Consider the following 14,981-nt stretch of genomic DNA (forward strand, 5'->3'; position numbering starts at 1 on the left):
ACTTTTCTAGGACTAGTATTAGTGAGGTTTTGTTCTGTTGTTGGGGCAGCCTGTACCTTTGCATTGTGAAGGCTGTGTCAGATGGACCTTAACACCAGGGTCTCACGTTGCGATAATGTGGTGTTTTGGCCACAGCAAAAAAACTCTGTATATTACAGTGCCTTTATAGTTGATGTGATTTCGGCTAATCCCATCCACACATGGCACTGCAGTGTTTTCAAAAACTGCATTTTCTCGCAATATTTCACTGGGGGACACAGCACCTTGGGTATAGACCTGGTCACTAGGAGGCGGACACTAGGGAAATGAAGGCAGTTGGCTCCGCACACACAGGCTATACCCTCTCACTGACAGTGCACTCAGGTCGTGACTGCCTCCTACGACACTAGGTTAAAAATTGCCTAAGTCAGGTCTTTCTGTCTTACACTGGTTTTATTCTTTCTTTCTTTCAGGGGCAGGGGGTTGTCAGTGTATATGCTACACTAGTCGTACCCCCTGCGGGTGCAAGCGCTCTTTTATAGAGCGCCTCGCAGTCACCCAGTGCCCCTCTTTACTTGCTGCATCGGCGGCTGGATATTCTGGTGACCCCCACTATTACGTGCGAGGTATCACCGAAGGGGTGAGTCTGTGGCGCCTGAAGACTTCGGACTGGTAAGTATGAGCAGGTGAACATAGGTGAGTATGTTGTCCTTTTTTACCCCTCTTCCCCTCTCTGTTCTTCCCTTTCTCCCCTCTTAGGGCCCCTTCACACGGAGTTTACGCTCTGTGTATTCTTTCTACGCGCTGTATGTTCTGTACATTTTACACGTGTAAAATGTAGTTAGCCATTGAGTTCAATGGCTTTTTCATATAACACGCGTATTTTTGCGCGCGCAAAAAGACACGCGTTATACGAACATTCCATTGAACTCAATGGCTAACTACATTTTACACGTGTAAAGTGTACAGAATACACAGAGCGTAAACTCCGTGTGAAGGGGCCCATACCCTGTTTTGTTTTGTTTTTTTTGGTTTGTCTGGCCTTCCTCTTGGGCCGCTATCTGGTGGGGAAAGGCAGTTTTAGTGGAGTTAAGGGGCTACTGGCCTTCCCATTTCTGGGCAGGCAGCATGGTCCACGTGGCTGGTGGCGGGCTCCATGCGGCGGCTGCGGCTTCACCGGCGAGTAGGCCGCATTAGATCCCGCTGTGTTCCTGAGCGTGTGGCCGGCGCCAGGAACCGTGCGGCGGCCGCGGCTTTGCCGGTGTGTGGGCCGCACTAGGCCCTGCCTCATCTCCGGGCTTTGCTGAATCCTGGAGGCGGGCCTGGGTGTTCCTCCCGCCTCTTTGTGTGGGAATCTTGCAGGGAAGACCTAGTTTGATGTGTCTCTTCCTGTTCTGAGGCCTGTTTTTTTTTTCCTTTGCAGTCTCAGCTTTTGTGCAGCCTTTGTGAATCTTCTTGTACAGCTATCTGCAGCAGTTGGGGATGGTCTCCTTCCAGGATCTAGTAGGCTACCCTTTGGGGTCGTTGTTTTTCTTTTATTGCCGCCATGCTTTTTCATGAGGAGTCTCCCTGGGTTCTGGCGCTCCCCACTGTTTTCCTGTTTATGCGTGCTCTAGCTGCAAGCTAAAATGTCTTTGCGGACAGGTTGTATCTATATGTTCATTCTGTTGCTCCACTCAGCCCGTTCTGGAGTCCCCTGGCCCTTCTCCCCCTCACCAGTTTTGGGCGTTTTTTTTTTTCCCCCAGGTTGGGTAACTTGGCCAGACTTTTGTCAGTCTATGGCGGTATCTGGAGTGACTGTCCGCCCATATTGGGGGATGCCTCTGTCTGCACAGTTAGCAGCTGTGGTTAAGGCCCTAAGGGGTTTTTCCTGTTTTAGTCCTAGGGGCTGCTCTTGCAAGCAGGCTAGGAAATCCTCACTTAGGTCAACACAGAGGATCTGCACACAGCTCCTCCAGGACAGGTGGATCTAGGTCTCCTCCTGCTTACTTTGTTTATTCTGGGGACGCCTCTGACTCCGAACGGTTTCCAGCCAGGCACATTGGTAGCATCTGCTGCTCAGGAGCTTGTTCATGCAATTTGTGATACTTTTCAGATACAGAGGGCTGTTGCTTAGAAGGATATCTCCTTCTGCATAGCCGCCATACGCCTAGCCTTGGGGCGTTTTGACCATATTCAGCAGGATCAGTGGCTTCATCCGGTCCAGCCCCTGTTTGTTTCCGGGAGGTCAGATGTCTTGTTCCTTCCCGGAGTTATGCATTTTTAGGTGGACTAGGTCCTTTGCGGTGGTTCAGCCATTGCCAGGTTTTCTAGGGCTACCTAATTTGCCTCTAGTAACTCTGCCTCTCTGTGATTTCTCTGTTAGAAGGCTGGACTCTTTGGCTGGTCGGCCTTTTGTTTGCGGCTGGTTCCGTGCATCTCTTTTTTGCTAATCAGCTCTGCAGGACTACCAGCGTCCCTCCTTTCGCTGCATCCTGGGTTAATATTATCACCTGAGGCAAACAGCTGAGGGCTGGTCTTGGTGATTGGTCAGCTCTGCAGGACTACCAGCTTCTGGTAGAGCAGATTCTATACACTTCTAATGTCTATGTGATTCTTCCTTTGAAGCGGCTCGCTGGTCTGCCAAGACCATGCTGATGTTGTGGCTATATGTCACACGGTTCTTCCGTTTCTGGAACGTTGAGCCTGCTTCTAAGATGATTGGGGTTGCTCTACCCCCCCCCCCCTTTTTTTTTTTTCTCCTGTGAGTAGTGCCGTCCCTTTTGGAAGGGCTTGGAGTAGCGACTTGGGTTTGAAGTTCCCTACTTTTTCAGAGACGTTCAGAGCGTTAGCTCTTCCCTCTTTCGGGGCAATCTCCTTGGGATTCGTCCTCCAAGAAACCCTCCAGCAAGACTAGTCCTGCTGGCCATCCCTGCTCTAGCCTCCCTAGTCTGTTGCTGTCTAGCCTCAATTTGCATTAAGGTCTTCCCCTGCCCAGGGGTCCTTAGGTGGGGGATCATCGGCTTGCCTTCTGGGAGTTTTGACTTGCCTGGTTTCGGGAGGTGATCTCGATCGGCTATTCCATAGAATTTTCCAGGAGGAAGGTTTTTTTTCCTTCTTCTCCCGCTCAAGCGGCCTCTCTTCTCGAGGCAGTCTCCATGCTTCAGCAGAGGGAGTGATTGTGTCCGTGTCTGCTTCTTAACATTTCCAGGGGTTCTATGCCAGCCTGATTACTGTTCCAAAGAAAGGACAGTTCTCTCTGTTCCATTCTGCACCTGAAGTCTCTCAACAGGTTTTGTTCAAGTTTGAATCTTTTGCATAGAGTCTCTGCTATTCGTGATTGCCTTTATGGAACTGGGTGAATTCCTTTTGTCCAATTTGTTGCGCTCCACTTGGGCCCATTGGGTTGGCCTTCACCCCCCGGGTTTTTGTTAGGGTGCTGGCCTCTCTCATGGCTATTCTCCGCTCCAGAGGTGTGACTGTTGCCCCATACCTGGAAAATCTTCTGGTTAAGGCTCCTTCCAGGACGGACAATCTCTCCAAGTTACAGATCACTCTGGATCTTCTTTGGCGATTCAGCTGGCTCTTCTAAGAGGGGAAGTCATGTCTTGTGCTTTTTAGCGCATGGAGGTTTCTGGATATGTTTTTGGATACTAGTCTGGGCAAGATTCTCCCTCCAAAAACCAAGGTTCGAACTCTAGTCCAGTTCCAATTGCTGTCTTTCAGCTGGCAATCTTGGCACGTTGAAGCCAGTGCCAGACCAGCCTGGATCGCCCAACTCCTCTGTTCTTCAAGTTCCTCTGGAACATCGTGGATGGCACTCCTCCCTGGGTTTTTTTTTTTTCTGGGGAAGTCTTGTCTTCCATCCACTGACAGATGTCATTGCCAATGCCAGCTTTTCAGGGGGTGCAGAGTTCCAAGTCCAGGATGTTCTGGAACTGTGGTCCAGAAGGAATCCTCCCTCCAATTCAATCTGTTGGAACAGAGGGCCTTCTTTTGGACTCTGCGTACTGGACCCCCCCTTCTCCGGGGTTGGCCGGCTCGCTTTCAGTCCAACAGTTCCACCGCCATCACCTTCTTTTATCTCCAGGGCGGAACCAAGAACCAGGCGTTTGTTTGTTTTTTGAGGCCTCCTGTTTTAACCACAAAGTTCTTCTGTATTTGGCCAGGTGCAGGGATCCTTGGGCATTGTGTTTGAGCTGGCAGTTTGTGCGCCAGTCTCCCTTCTTGGTTCTTCACAGGACAGGATGGTTCTTTGTCCTCCACTATCTTTTCTTTCTAAGGTGACATCCTCTATACTCATCAATGAGGACATTGTCTTACCGTCTTTTTGTCCGGAGCCTAAGGATCCTTGTGAGCGCCATCCATTGCCTGGATGTTGTTCTGGGCAGCCGGGTTTTTTCTAGCCCTCACGATACCTTTTTCGGCGCTGTGATGCTCTTTTTTTGATCTTCCAGAGAGCTCTAGGAAGGGCTTGCGCTTCTAGGGTGTCCATCTCTGGATGGATTCGGTCTGTCATTAGGAATCCTTACGGCTAAAAGATAGTGATTCGCCCTTCCGTGTAGTGACTCACGCTACCAGGGCTGTCGGTGTCTTCGGGGCTGTTCGGCATCAGGCTTCTGGTTTGCTGGTCTGCAAAGCTGTTTCCTGGGCTTCAGTACACATTTTCTCTAAATTTTACTAGATCTTTTCTGTGTCTTCTGTCAATGCCAGTTGGTCAGAGGGTTCTGCAAGCGGCACTGCGCCGATTGTTCGCAGGACTCTGTTTTTTCCCTCCGTCGGGGACTGCTTTTGGACGTCCTAAGGTGCTGTGTCCCCCAGTGAAATATTGCAAGAAAAAGGGATATTTGTGTACTCACCTGTAAAATCCTTTTCTCATTGTTTCACTGGGGGACACCTGTTGTTGTTTTGTGTACGGGGTTTTATTTCTTAACAAATTTAGGTTTGTTCTTGGTTGTTGGTTCCATGTCCGTTTTTTCTTGTTTTTGGACTCTCTCCTACTGCTGTGGTATAAAACTGCCTGAGTTCACTGTCAGTGAGTGGGTATAGCCTGTGTGGGCGGAGCCAACTGCCTATCATTTCCCTAGTGTCCGCCTACTAGTGACCAGGTCTGGCGTGAATCTGCGTTCTGGGCCTGCTAGCAGAAGTACCATAAGGACTTTTGCAGTTTGAGCGTGGCGATGCTGGAGCCCGACACCCGCCCCAGTGTCTGGATGCCGGGTCTGTAACCAAGATGCTGTGTCTCCCAGTGAAACCACGAGGAAAGGATTTCACAGGTGAGTACGCAAAAATCCCTTTTTTGTAAATTGCAGCATGTTTATTATATCTATGCAGAAAACACCAGTGTTTCCGTAGGTATAAGTGACACAAAGTCCGCAGAGGAAAACTCAACAGCCTTCACAGTCTTGTCTTCAGCATTTTTCAGCTGCGGCTTCCTACGTGGAGCCTTAGCTTAAGGCTGAAGCCCCACGTTGCAGATTTTGTTGCATTTTTTTTTTTTTTTTTTTTTGAGCCAAAGCTAAGTGACTACAAAAGTAAAGAGAAACATATAGGTACTTCTAGCTTCAGCTCAATCCACTCCTGGCTTTGTCTCAAAAGCTGAATTTCTACCACGTGGGGGCCTCAGCTTAAATGGGTTTTCCTATCTCCCTGTTTTAGCAGCTTTGATCCGATGTCTTTTTCTCACTTCCTGTATTATTCAGCAAACTAGGGTGGAGCGCAGCTTGTACTGTTTGATGAACAGGACACTATGAAATATCAAAATATGAACTTTGCCTTTATTAGGAGTTATTTATTGTGATTATTAGAGATTTAATATAAATGCAGCTCAAATAATAATCACTGTAAATGTATATTTCGTTCCACAGGTTTGTATAGAATACTTACCATGCTTCTAAAGAACAGACTCTGTTATTTTTGTGTGTAGATACAGAGAGAACACACTGTCTGAGCCTTTATCAGCAAAATGCAATTAGCTGAACTACCGTATATACTCGAGTATAAGCCGAGTTTTTCAGCACAGTTTTTGTGCTGAAAAAGTCCGCCTCGGCTTATATTCGAGTCATTACAGTAATTCAGCAATATTTATAGTTAGACATCAGGGCGGGTGCCGGGCCGCAGCATCGCCACGCTCATAGCAGGAGCGTGGCGATGCTACTCATTTCAAACTGCAGAAGTACTTGCGGTACTACTACTAGCAGTCCCGGAATGCAGATCGCACCCCCGCACTCCATCAGTCGCCGGGTGACGTGGCCACGTAACCTCAGGCCCGCACCTGGCGTGAATCTGCTTTCCGGGCCTGCTAGCAGAAGTACCATAAGTACTTTTGCAATTTGAGTGTGGCGATGCTGCAGCCTGACACCCACCCCAGTGTCTGGATGCCGGGTCAATTGCATCTATTTTTCTCTATGGCGCATCAATCTTTGTTAATTCTTCAATAAAAGAATCCCCTTCCACTGCAAAATAAGAGTGTGCAACAGAATTTCTCTTTGGATGATGACAGGGTTGGAGGACCCAATTTTATCTTGCACCTCAACCTTACATGAGAGTGTGCAGTACCATTGTTATTTTACACTTTGTTCCAGTGCAATTGACCTAGGAAGTCAATTGCATTGGTTGTAGTGGTAAGTCCCATTAGTGTCCATTGTAGTCCATATACGTCAGTTACTAATGGGTTAATGGGAGTTTGTCATCAAAAAAATTTAATATTGGATCAAATTTATTAAAGTTATGCCAATTTTCTGGTGTAAATGTGTGTGTTTTTATTTTTGTATACTTGCATTAACCCCCACCTCCCAAAACAACACTTTGTCAATTGTCTGACTTGCTTGAGAAATGAATAGGAATCCAACTAGGCTCGAGATCTGCCTGACAAAATTACTATTACTCTTGTCTGAAAGTTGTCGTGAATTATTAACTGTCCTCAGTCTCTTAGTAGTTCTGGCGCATTTGTTGCCAGCGCTCACTATAGAAGGACCGTTACTTGACGTGCTGTTTTTAATATATTTCTCCCAATTGTTTTAATAACGTTCAAAGTTACATTGTAAAAAATGGATTTTATTTTTCTCCAATGAGTCTGTTACTAGAGAAAAAATTCACATTAATTTTTAAGATATTTTGAAGTAAAATGCAAAAATTTTAAATTCTCCACTGTGCAAGATTATGTGACTGTACTAATGAGAATATAATATTGCTATGGTTTGTATTTCAGCATGGCGGACACACTTTCAAGCCGCTGGCAGAAATTTATGAGCAGCATGTTACAAAAGTGAACGAAGAGGTGGCCAAACTTCGGCGGCGACTGATGGAATTAATCAGTCTTGTTCAAGAAGTGGTGAGCAATCATTGAAATGCACTAAAGTATACCTTTCTTGTTAGGTAACTTCTATATATAAATTGATTGTTTTATCAAATTTGTCACATCATTTTTTTTTCTTTATCTGTCCTTTCTGTATTTTTATACAAAAGAAGCTGGTCACTTGTATATAAAGAATGCTAATGTATGTTTAATTGGACATCAGCAGGCACAAATGAAAACGTTATATGAAAAATGTATGTTTAGCCTTTGTGAGTTTTTCAGTTTAATCTATGGGGGGCGTCATATGTGTGATAAATACAAATCTACTGATCTTTGCTAGAGATGAGCGAGTACTGTTCGGATCAGCTGATCCGAACAGCACGCTCCATAGAAATGAATGGATGCACCTGGTACTTCCGCTTTGATGGCGGCCGGCCACTTAACCCCCCACGTGCCGGCTACGTCCATTCATTTCTATGCGAGCGTACTGTTCGGATTGGCTGATCCAAACAGTACTAGCTCATCTCTAATCTTTACTTTGGTCATTGGATGCTGTCGCAATGGCATTCAACCTTTCGCCCCTGCGTGCTCTATCTCATTCTGCGGGGTTTCCGTCCTAAGCTCTGGGAAACTGCATAAGGGATGGCTTCCTGTCGGTCAGTTTTAAAACCCATTTATTTGAATGGATTTTAAAAGCAAACTGTCGGTGTCTGTATGCAGCCTCTCTGCGGGAAACCGTTTTTTTTCACACACAGAGTCCTGCAGGTCTGACTTTCAGTGAAAAATGACACAGTGCACAGGGGCGAAAGTGTGAATGACCCCTAAGGAAGGATGGAGAGTGAAAAAAGTTTGCAGTAAAAACTGAAGTTCCTTGAGCTTTGCCGTTGGGTGCTGGTACTTCAATAGTTGACACTGCTGAGTCTCATGATATTTATATATTTATACAGAATAAATACTTTGCACATTTTTGCTCTACAAATCATCTTTGTACATAAACTTAATTGCTATAGTGCAACTTTTTGTTCAACTGTTATTACTTTGTATAGGAACGTAACGTGGAGGCTGTACGAAGTGCTAAGGACGAACGGGTTAGAGAGATCCGTAATGCTGTGGAAATGATGATTGCCAGACTCGACACTCAGCTCAAAAATAAGCTCATCACACTTATGGGTATGCTATGAGATTACTGCTAGCATCAATTATTGTAAGATCTATAGACAAAACGTGCCATATATATTAAATGTTTCTTCCTTCTAAAACTTCAGAACTACATGCTTTATTTAGATAGCATACATATTATATGGACTTGGTCCACGGTTGGAGGAGCTGGACAGTGCTAAAGTCCATCTGTTTCCACTTTCAGCCTTGTTGGTCTCTTTCTGTTTTTATAATATCTAAGATTTGCACAACGTTATCAACCAAATGGTTTGCTTATATGATTTATTTTACTGTAACCATACAGACAAAGCCTTTGCCTCTATTAGCACCTTGTTTTAGAACTGTGTGTTTTATGCATTGCCAAAGCTGTATCTTTAGGGCTCTAGTGTCCTTTGGCATACTCTGGGGGCAGGGGGGGGAAGTAGTAATATGTATCGGCACCACTTTTTTTTCATTGTACAGGAAAGCATCCTATACAGAGGCACACAGTTAAACAAAAATGCCACTTTAGGCCTATTTACTGGTATTTATGACTGCCGACTGTTACAGGCATGTCACGGAATGCTCTTTGTTACATGGCTCCAACACAAAGTTATACATCTACTAAAATAAATTTTACACCATTCTGTAACCGCCTCATTTTGCATAGTAACATTTGGTTATCCACTAGTTAATACAGACAAGTTGATGATCACTTGTAAATTCTAAAATATATTTATTTATAATTCCATTAAATTACTTTGTTTAGCAGTAGAACAGGTTCACTGATAGGCTTCACAAAGGAGAAGGACTAAACAAGCTTTCGGATATATTTGACTGACTACACAGAAGTTATTTGTTGTTTCAGGTCAGAAGACCTCTCTAACACAAGAAACTGAACTTCTGGAATCACTTTTGCAAGAAGTAGAGCATCAGGTAAATGGGAATATATGTAAAGGTGTTGTCTAATCAGGACATCTCCTTCATATTTCCAGAGCATTTGGATATATTGTATGATGAGGTCTAGAGCAGAGAGCTCCTACCAAGCGAAATGCTCTGGCTGACCCATGCTGTCCATGTACTGCATGCAGGCCTGCTGCAATGGCCCACATAGTAATAATTAGATGGAACATGGACAATGTGAAAATGAGCCAGATTTACCATAGTGAATCAGGATGTGTGATCAATCTGGTGCATCCTTATACAGTGTAGAATAATTTTATATCAAAATAATCCTGACAAATTTTAAAGGGATTCTATCATTAGAATACTCTTTTTAAAAAAACAAAAAAAAAACTAATTACACATAGGAATAGCCTGAATGCTATTCTTCTCTTACCTTTATTATTCTGATCCGCGCCACTGTTTCTAAGAAAGATCTTCTTTCTTCCTTATGTAAATGAGTTTTCTTGCAACACTGGAGGCGTCCTGAGTACTGCTTGAAAACTCTCCAGCGACGCCTCTGTCTTCTTCTCCACTTCTTCTCTCGTGCTCCCATCTTTGTCCTAAAGCACCGACTCCGTGCCAGTTGTCCGTTTTCCTGTGGCCTCTCCCATTCGGTCAAGTGTATTTAGTTTAAAAGGCTATTCTAATGATAGAATCCCTTTAAAGTTTTCATTAGAAGTTGAAATATCTGCAGACTAAGCCTTTATGCATGGTATCATTTTGCATTGCTCTCGAAGTCAGAGGGCATGTGCAACACAGAGCAGTCTGTCCCTCCCCGTTTCCTTTATACTAGTTCAGGATCCTTCAGGATATGTCTAGACAGCATGGAAATGGAAGCATTTGAGGTGGGCATCCGCTTTAGATTCCTCTTCATTCTTCGCCCTCCTGGCTGCCCGCAGCAGAATTAAATAAGACTAAGCTTCCTGAAAAGTTAGAGCCCATTTAAAGGGAGTTTATCATTTGAAAAAATCATTTTCAACTAAAAGCACGTTGGAATAGCTTTGAAAAAAAAAAAAAAAAAAAAGGCTATTCTACTCCTATCTTTGCTTCTTTAAGGGTAAGTTCACACGGGGTATTTTGGTCAGGATTTTGAGGCCATATTCGCCTCAAAATCCTGACCAAAAAGACAGCTTGGAGCTCCGGAAAAAGAAGCAAGGTGCTCATTCTTCAGGCCGTTTCACCTCGCAATTCAGCCTGAAGACACACCCTCCTCCGGACTAGGCCCATTCATTAGGCCTAATCTGGAGAAGAGTGCACGGCTGGATGCCAGTGCAGTGTACCAGCTTTCAGTAACGGCTATCCGGCTTTTGGATCGGAACCTGAGGCGGCCTCAGGTTCAGATCCAAAAATCTCCGTGTGAACTTACCCTAAGTCTCCCCGCCATTTCTTCAAAATTTGTTTTCTTGTGGTATGGTAATGAGGATCACGGGGCACTGGGGCATTTCCCCAGTGCTCCGAGGAGCACCTCCTGCGTCATACCTGTCCACCACCCTTTTCATGCTTGTGCTCCATCCCCTCCTCCTCTTCTCCAGAACTTGTGCCTTGCACGGGCTTCTAACGCCGCGCTGTAACTATCTAAAATGTCGGGCATGCACAATTGGCTCTGCCACTCAGGGTTCATTTGTGGTGATCTGCGATTGGGAGGGGGCGCTTCTGGTGCTCCGATCCTCATTAGCATTTCAGAGGAAACCGAATTTTGAAGAAACGGCGGGAAGAATCAGAGTAGTAATGATAGAAGTAGACTAGCCTTTTTAGGCCGGGGCTAATCCCATCCCCACTTTGTGGAGAAAATCACAGCGTGGAAATTATATGTCAATTATATCTATGGAAACGCTGGTGGCTTTTCCGTAGATATAATGGTAAGAAAAAGTCCATGAAGGAAAACTCCATGAACTTTCTCTTCAAAGCGCTGCGGAAAGAACTGCAATGCGTTCATGCTGCGGTTCTTCCTGCAGCTCTTTAGCACTGCGTTTACGGCCCGTTAACTGTAAATATTTGATCTAAAACAATGGACTCCATTTAGCGGAGAGCTTGGTGTACTTTACTCCAAGACCCAGTTGCAACCACAGCAATAAACCTGCCCCATTGTGTTAAAGCCTAACTAAACTTTTATTTTCATAAATCCGTAGAGCAGGTGAAGATGGCAAACTTTGTAATATACTTTATATACGTAAAGTGCCTGTTAAATTTATTTGCCTCATTCTGTCACTGTTAAAATCTGTACAATAAAACTATATGGAGAGGGACGCAGCTGAGCTATCAAAGAATTATTATTCAGACTTTTCCTGATGGAAACTACTGATTTAATGCTATAGACAGTCTTATGTCAGTTCCCCCCCCCCCCCCTTCCCGTCCAATTGGGACTCAATTTCACCCCATTCTGAATATTGTTTCAGCCTCTCAGTAAATGCTCATATGCCTAATGAATGGAAGAATAAAAAAAGTTATGGTTCTTGAAAGACAAGGAGTCTAAAACAACAATTAATTGACTGTAGCGGGAATAGGTTAAAGGAGTTGTTCATGTTATGTATTACAGAATGATTATTATCTTTTGTCTCATAGAAAATACTACTATTCTTCTTTTATGATGAAGGCAGCATGAGTAGTACTTGTAGTTACCGTAACTGGTATCTGTGACAGAATAATACCAATTTTTATCAGTCTGCTTTTTATCCTTCAGGGTCTTGAGGGTTTGGAGAATGAATTATTTAGTGGCACTTTGGTACTTGTCCACTATCTTAACACCTCACAATTGCTCATATAGCTGCTATTGTTTACATAAGTGTTAGACGGTTATCCAGCTGACTTCTGTCTAACTGCTACGGTTGTTTTTCAGCTTCAAAGAAAAATGTAACTTGTCCTTTGAAAGCTTGTATAGAAATGCTGTGGTATTGCTCCTCAAGATTCTCCACTTTTTATCAGGATAGTCTTCTTTATTTTGCAGCTTCGATCTTGTAGTAAAAGTGAGCTTATCTCAAAGAGCCCTGAGATTCTTATGATGTTCCAGCAAGTGCACAGAAAACCCATGGCTTCTTTTGTCACCACCCCTGTACCACCAGATTTCACAAGGTACTTAACAAAAAGTGCTTGATAGTGTTTTGTTTTTCGCAACTATTCCCATAGATACATGTGCATTAGAACCATACACTCTTGACTGTTTTGTGTCCAGAATTAGCTTCAATCAATGATAAATGGGATTTTATGGGACTTGCATATATTGATAGTTTCCCACTAAACGGATATTGATGACCTAGCTTGAGGATAGACTGACAATTGGAACACTTGAAGACAAATTATTTCTAGAGGGTTGTGGTGCTCATGAGTGGTGTGGCCTCTTCACTTTGCTGATCGCAGCATTTTCATCGGTCACAGAAGCTCAGTCTCTTTCAAGTGAATGGGCTGAGCTTTCCCGTAGATATAATGGTAACAAAGTCCACAGAGGAAAACTCCATGAACTTTCTATTAAAGCGCTGCGGGAAGAACTGTGATGTGTTCCCGCCGTGGGGCTTTAGCCTTAAGCAAGTATTCAGTACTCATGTAAAAGCCAGATGGAAAAATATTTGGGTATGAATGATGGATTTTAGCTCAATATAAGTTCACTTAATGCGTATGGGTGACCTTGCAGAGATTAGCTACATTAGGTGCAGAGGTGGGCGCTGACTACAGTATTTTAAATGCCATGTGTTACTGTATGTGAGAAGGGGGGATGGGTCTGTTTTAGATTTTGAGTTTTGGTCCTGGATCTTCAAGTTATGCTTCTGGTGCATTTTGTGACCTGTGTAGCTTTGAATAGCTCACTTAATTTTAAAGGGAGTCTATTAGATCCAAAATACTTCCTTAACTACTACTAATACCTTGTAGGGACCATTAATGGAAGCAGAAAAATACTTTTATGGGTACTGCCAAAGCCGTGCAGAAATGGTTATCTTTTATGGATTTGCAAATCAGTCTGTAGGTGTACCAGGGGTTGGCCCAGTCTCCCTTGCTTTCAGAGAGCTGTGATGCAGGCAGGGACTGAAAATGTCATTCACTGCTAAAGGGCAGCAATGGGCAGAAGTTTTAAAGGGGCTCTATCACTGGATTTTACTAAATTGAGATACACATATCCCTGAATAGCCTTTAAAAAGGCTTTTCAGGCCCCGCTAATCGTTTAATAAAAGATCGCCCCGTTATAAAGTATGACCGTAAAAATGAATATGCAAATCATACTTATTATGGGCGGTGCGTACACTCCTCCACATCATCCTTCGTTCACACCCGCCTCTTGTTTCTTCTTTGTAAGACGTCCTCCTGACCTGCTGATTCCCCGCCTCCATCTTTCTTCATTTTGGCGGATTTCAACTAATTCCCGCACATGCGCAGTAGCGCTCCCTCTGGAGTGCTACTGTGCACGCTCCCGTGCCATTTTTGTGTATTGAAATGTGCGACCGTTGTGTGCATGCACAGTATGCTCGCGTAGTTCACAGTACCCCTGTGAATTACTCAGTTCCCCTGTGAATTACGCAAGCGTACTGTGCATGCGCAGTACGGTCACGCATTTCAAATACACAAAAATGACACAGGAGCATGCGCAGTAGCGGGAATTCAGTGAAAACCAACAGAATGAAGAAAGATGGAGGCGCATAATTGGCAGTCCAGGAGGACGTCCTACAAAGAAGAAACGAGAGGAGGGCATGAACAAAGGATGGCGTGGAGGCATGCACGCACCGCCCACCGTGCACGATAAGTATGATTTGCATATTCATTTTTACAGTCATGCTTTATAACGGGGCGGTCTTATTAAACGATTAGTGGGGCCTGAATAGACTTTTTAAAGGCTATTCAGGGTTGTGTATCTCAATTTAGTAAAATCTGGTGATAGAGCAATTTAGACCCAAATTTGAAGTTATGCCCTAGAAATAGGATTGGGGATAACTTCCTGATCAGTGGAGGTCTGACTGATGCGGACCCCACTCATCCCAAGATCAGGGATCTCATTCTCTCATCCTGATGGAATGACAAGCTTAGCTTGCTATCTCCAGAGCTCCCATAGAGAATGAATGGAACTACAGTGCGTATGCTCTGTATTCCTTTCTACAAGAATGAGAGAAGTGGACCCCATTCTTACTATTAGTGGAGGTCCCAGCGTTCAGACTGCCACCAATCGGGAAGTAATCCTATATCCTATCGATGACTTCCAATCTGAGTCCAATCCCTTTTAAACTCTAAATCCCTTGGTTTATTTGAACACAGACTAGAAGCGTACATATATGCCTTATTTAACTGACCTACCTGTTTGCTTATTTTTTGCAGTGAACTTGTTCCTTCCTATGATTCAACTACATTTGTCCTGGAAAACTTCAGGTATTTGTTTTCTCTTCATTAGTTTGTGTTTACCATTAGTTCATAATTGTTTGTGTGGCGTTGCAGAGTAACATCAATTTGATAGCTTCAGGCAGAAGCTAATGACAATGGTGTCCAAAAATTAAGATTTCTTTTGCATTTACATGCTGTTGGATGTGGGTAAATAATGTTTTTGTAGCGATATTACTTTTACCATCACAGGGTCTGAAATCTAAACTGGTAGAGAAATAAAAGGGGTTTTACTTTTACTTTGGTTCTCCATATCTGTTAATCCACTTATGGTTCTTTTTAGGGACTGAAA

General features: G+C 44.0%; 1 protein-coding gene across 1 annotated transcript in view; it reads left to right on the top strand.

Moving 5' to 3' along the window:
• Window positions 1-14,981, top strand: part of TRIM37 (tripartite motif containing 37) — an 81,083-nt gene that overhangs the window by 20,013 nt on the left and 46,089 nt on the right. The window contains exons 6-10 of the mRNA XM_075264869.1: window positions 7,169-7,291; window positions 8,302-8,425; window positions 9,261-9,328; window positions 12,282-12,406; window positions 14,630-14,680. Coding sequence (XP_075120970.1) covers window positions 7,169-7,291; window positions 8,302-8,425; window positions 9,261-9,328; window positions 12,282-12,406; window positions 14,630-14,680 — 491 coding nt within the window. The remainder of the gene's footprint in view (window positions 1-7,168; window positions 7,292-8,301; window positions 8,426-9,260; window positions 9,329-12,281; window positions 12,407-14,629; window positions 14,681-14,981) is intronic.

The sequence above is a fragment of the Leptodactylus fuscus genome, chromosome 2 (genome assembly GCF_031893055.1).
Source record: "Leptodactylus fuscus isolate aLepFus1 chromosome 2, aLepFus1.hap2, whole genome shotgun sequence".
Taxonomy (NCBI): Eukaryota; Metazoa; Chordata; class Amphibia; order Anura; family Leptodactylidae; genus Leptodactylus; species Leptodactylus fuscus.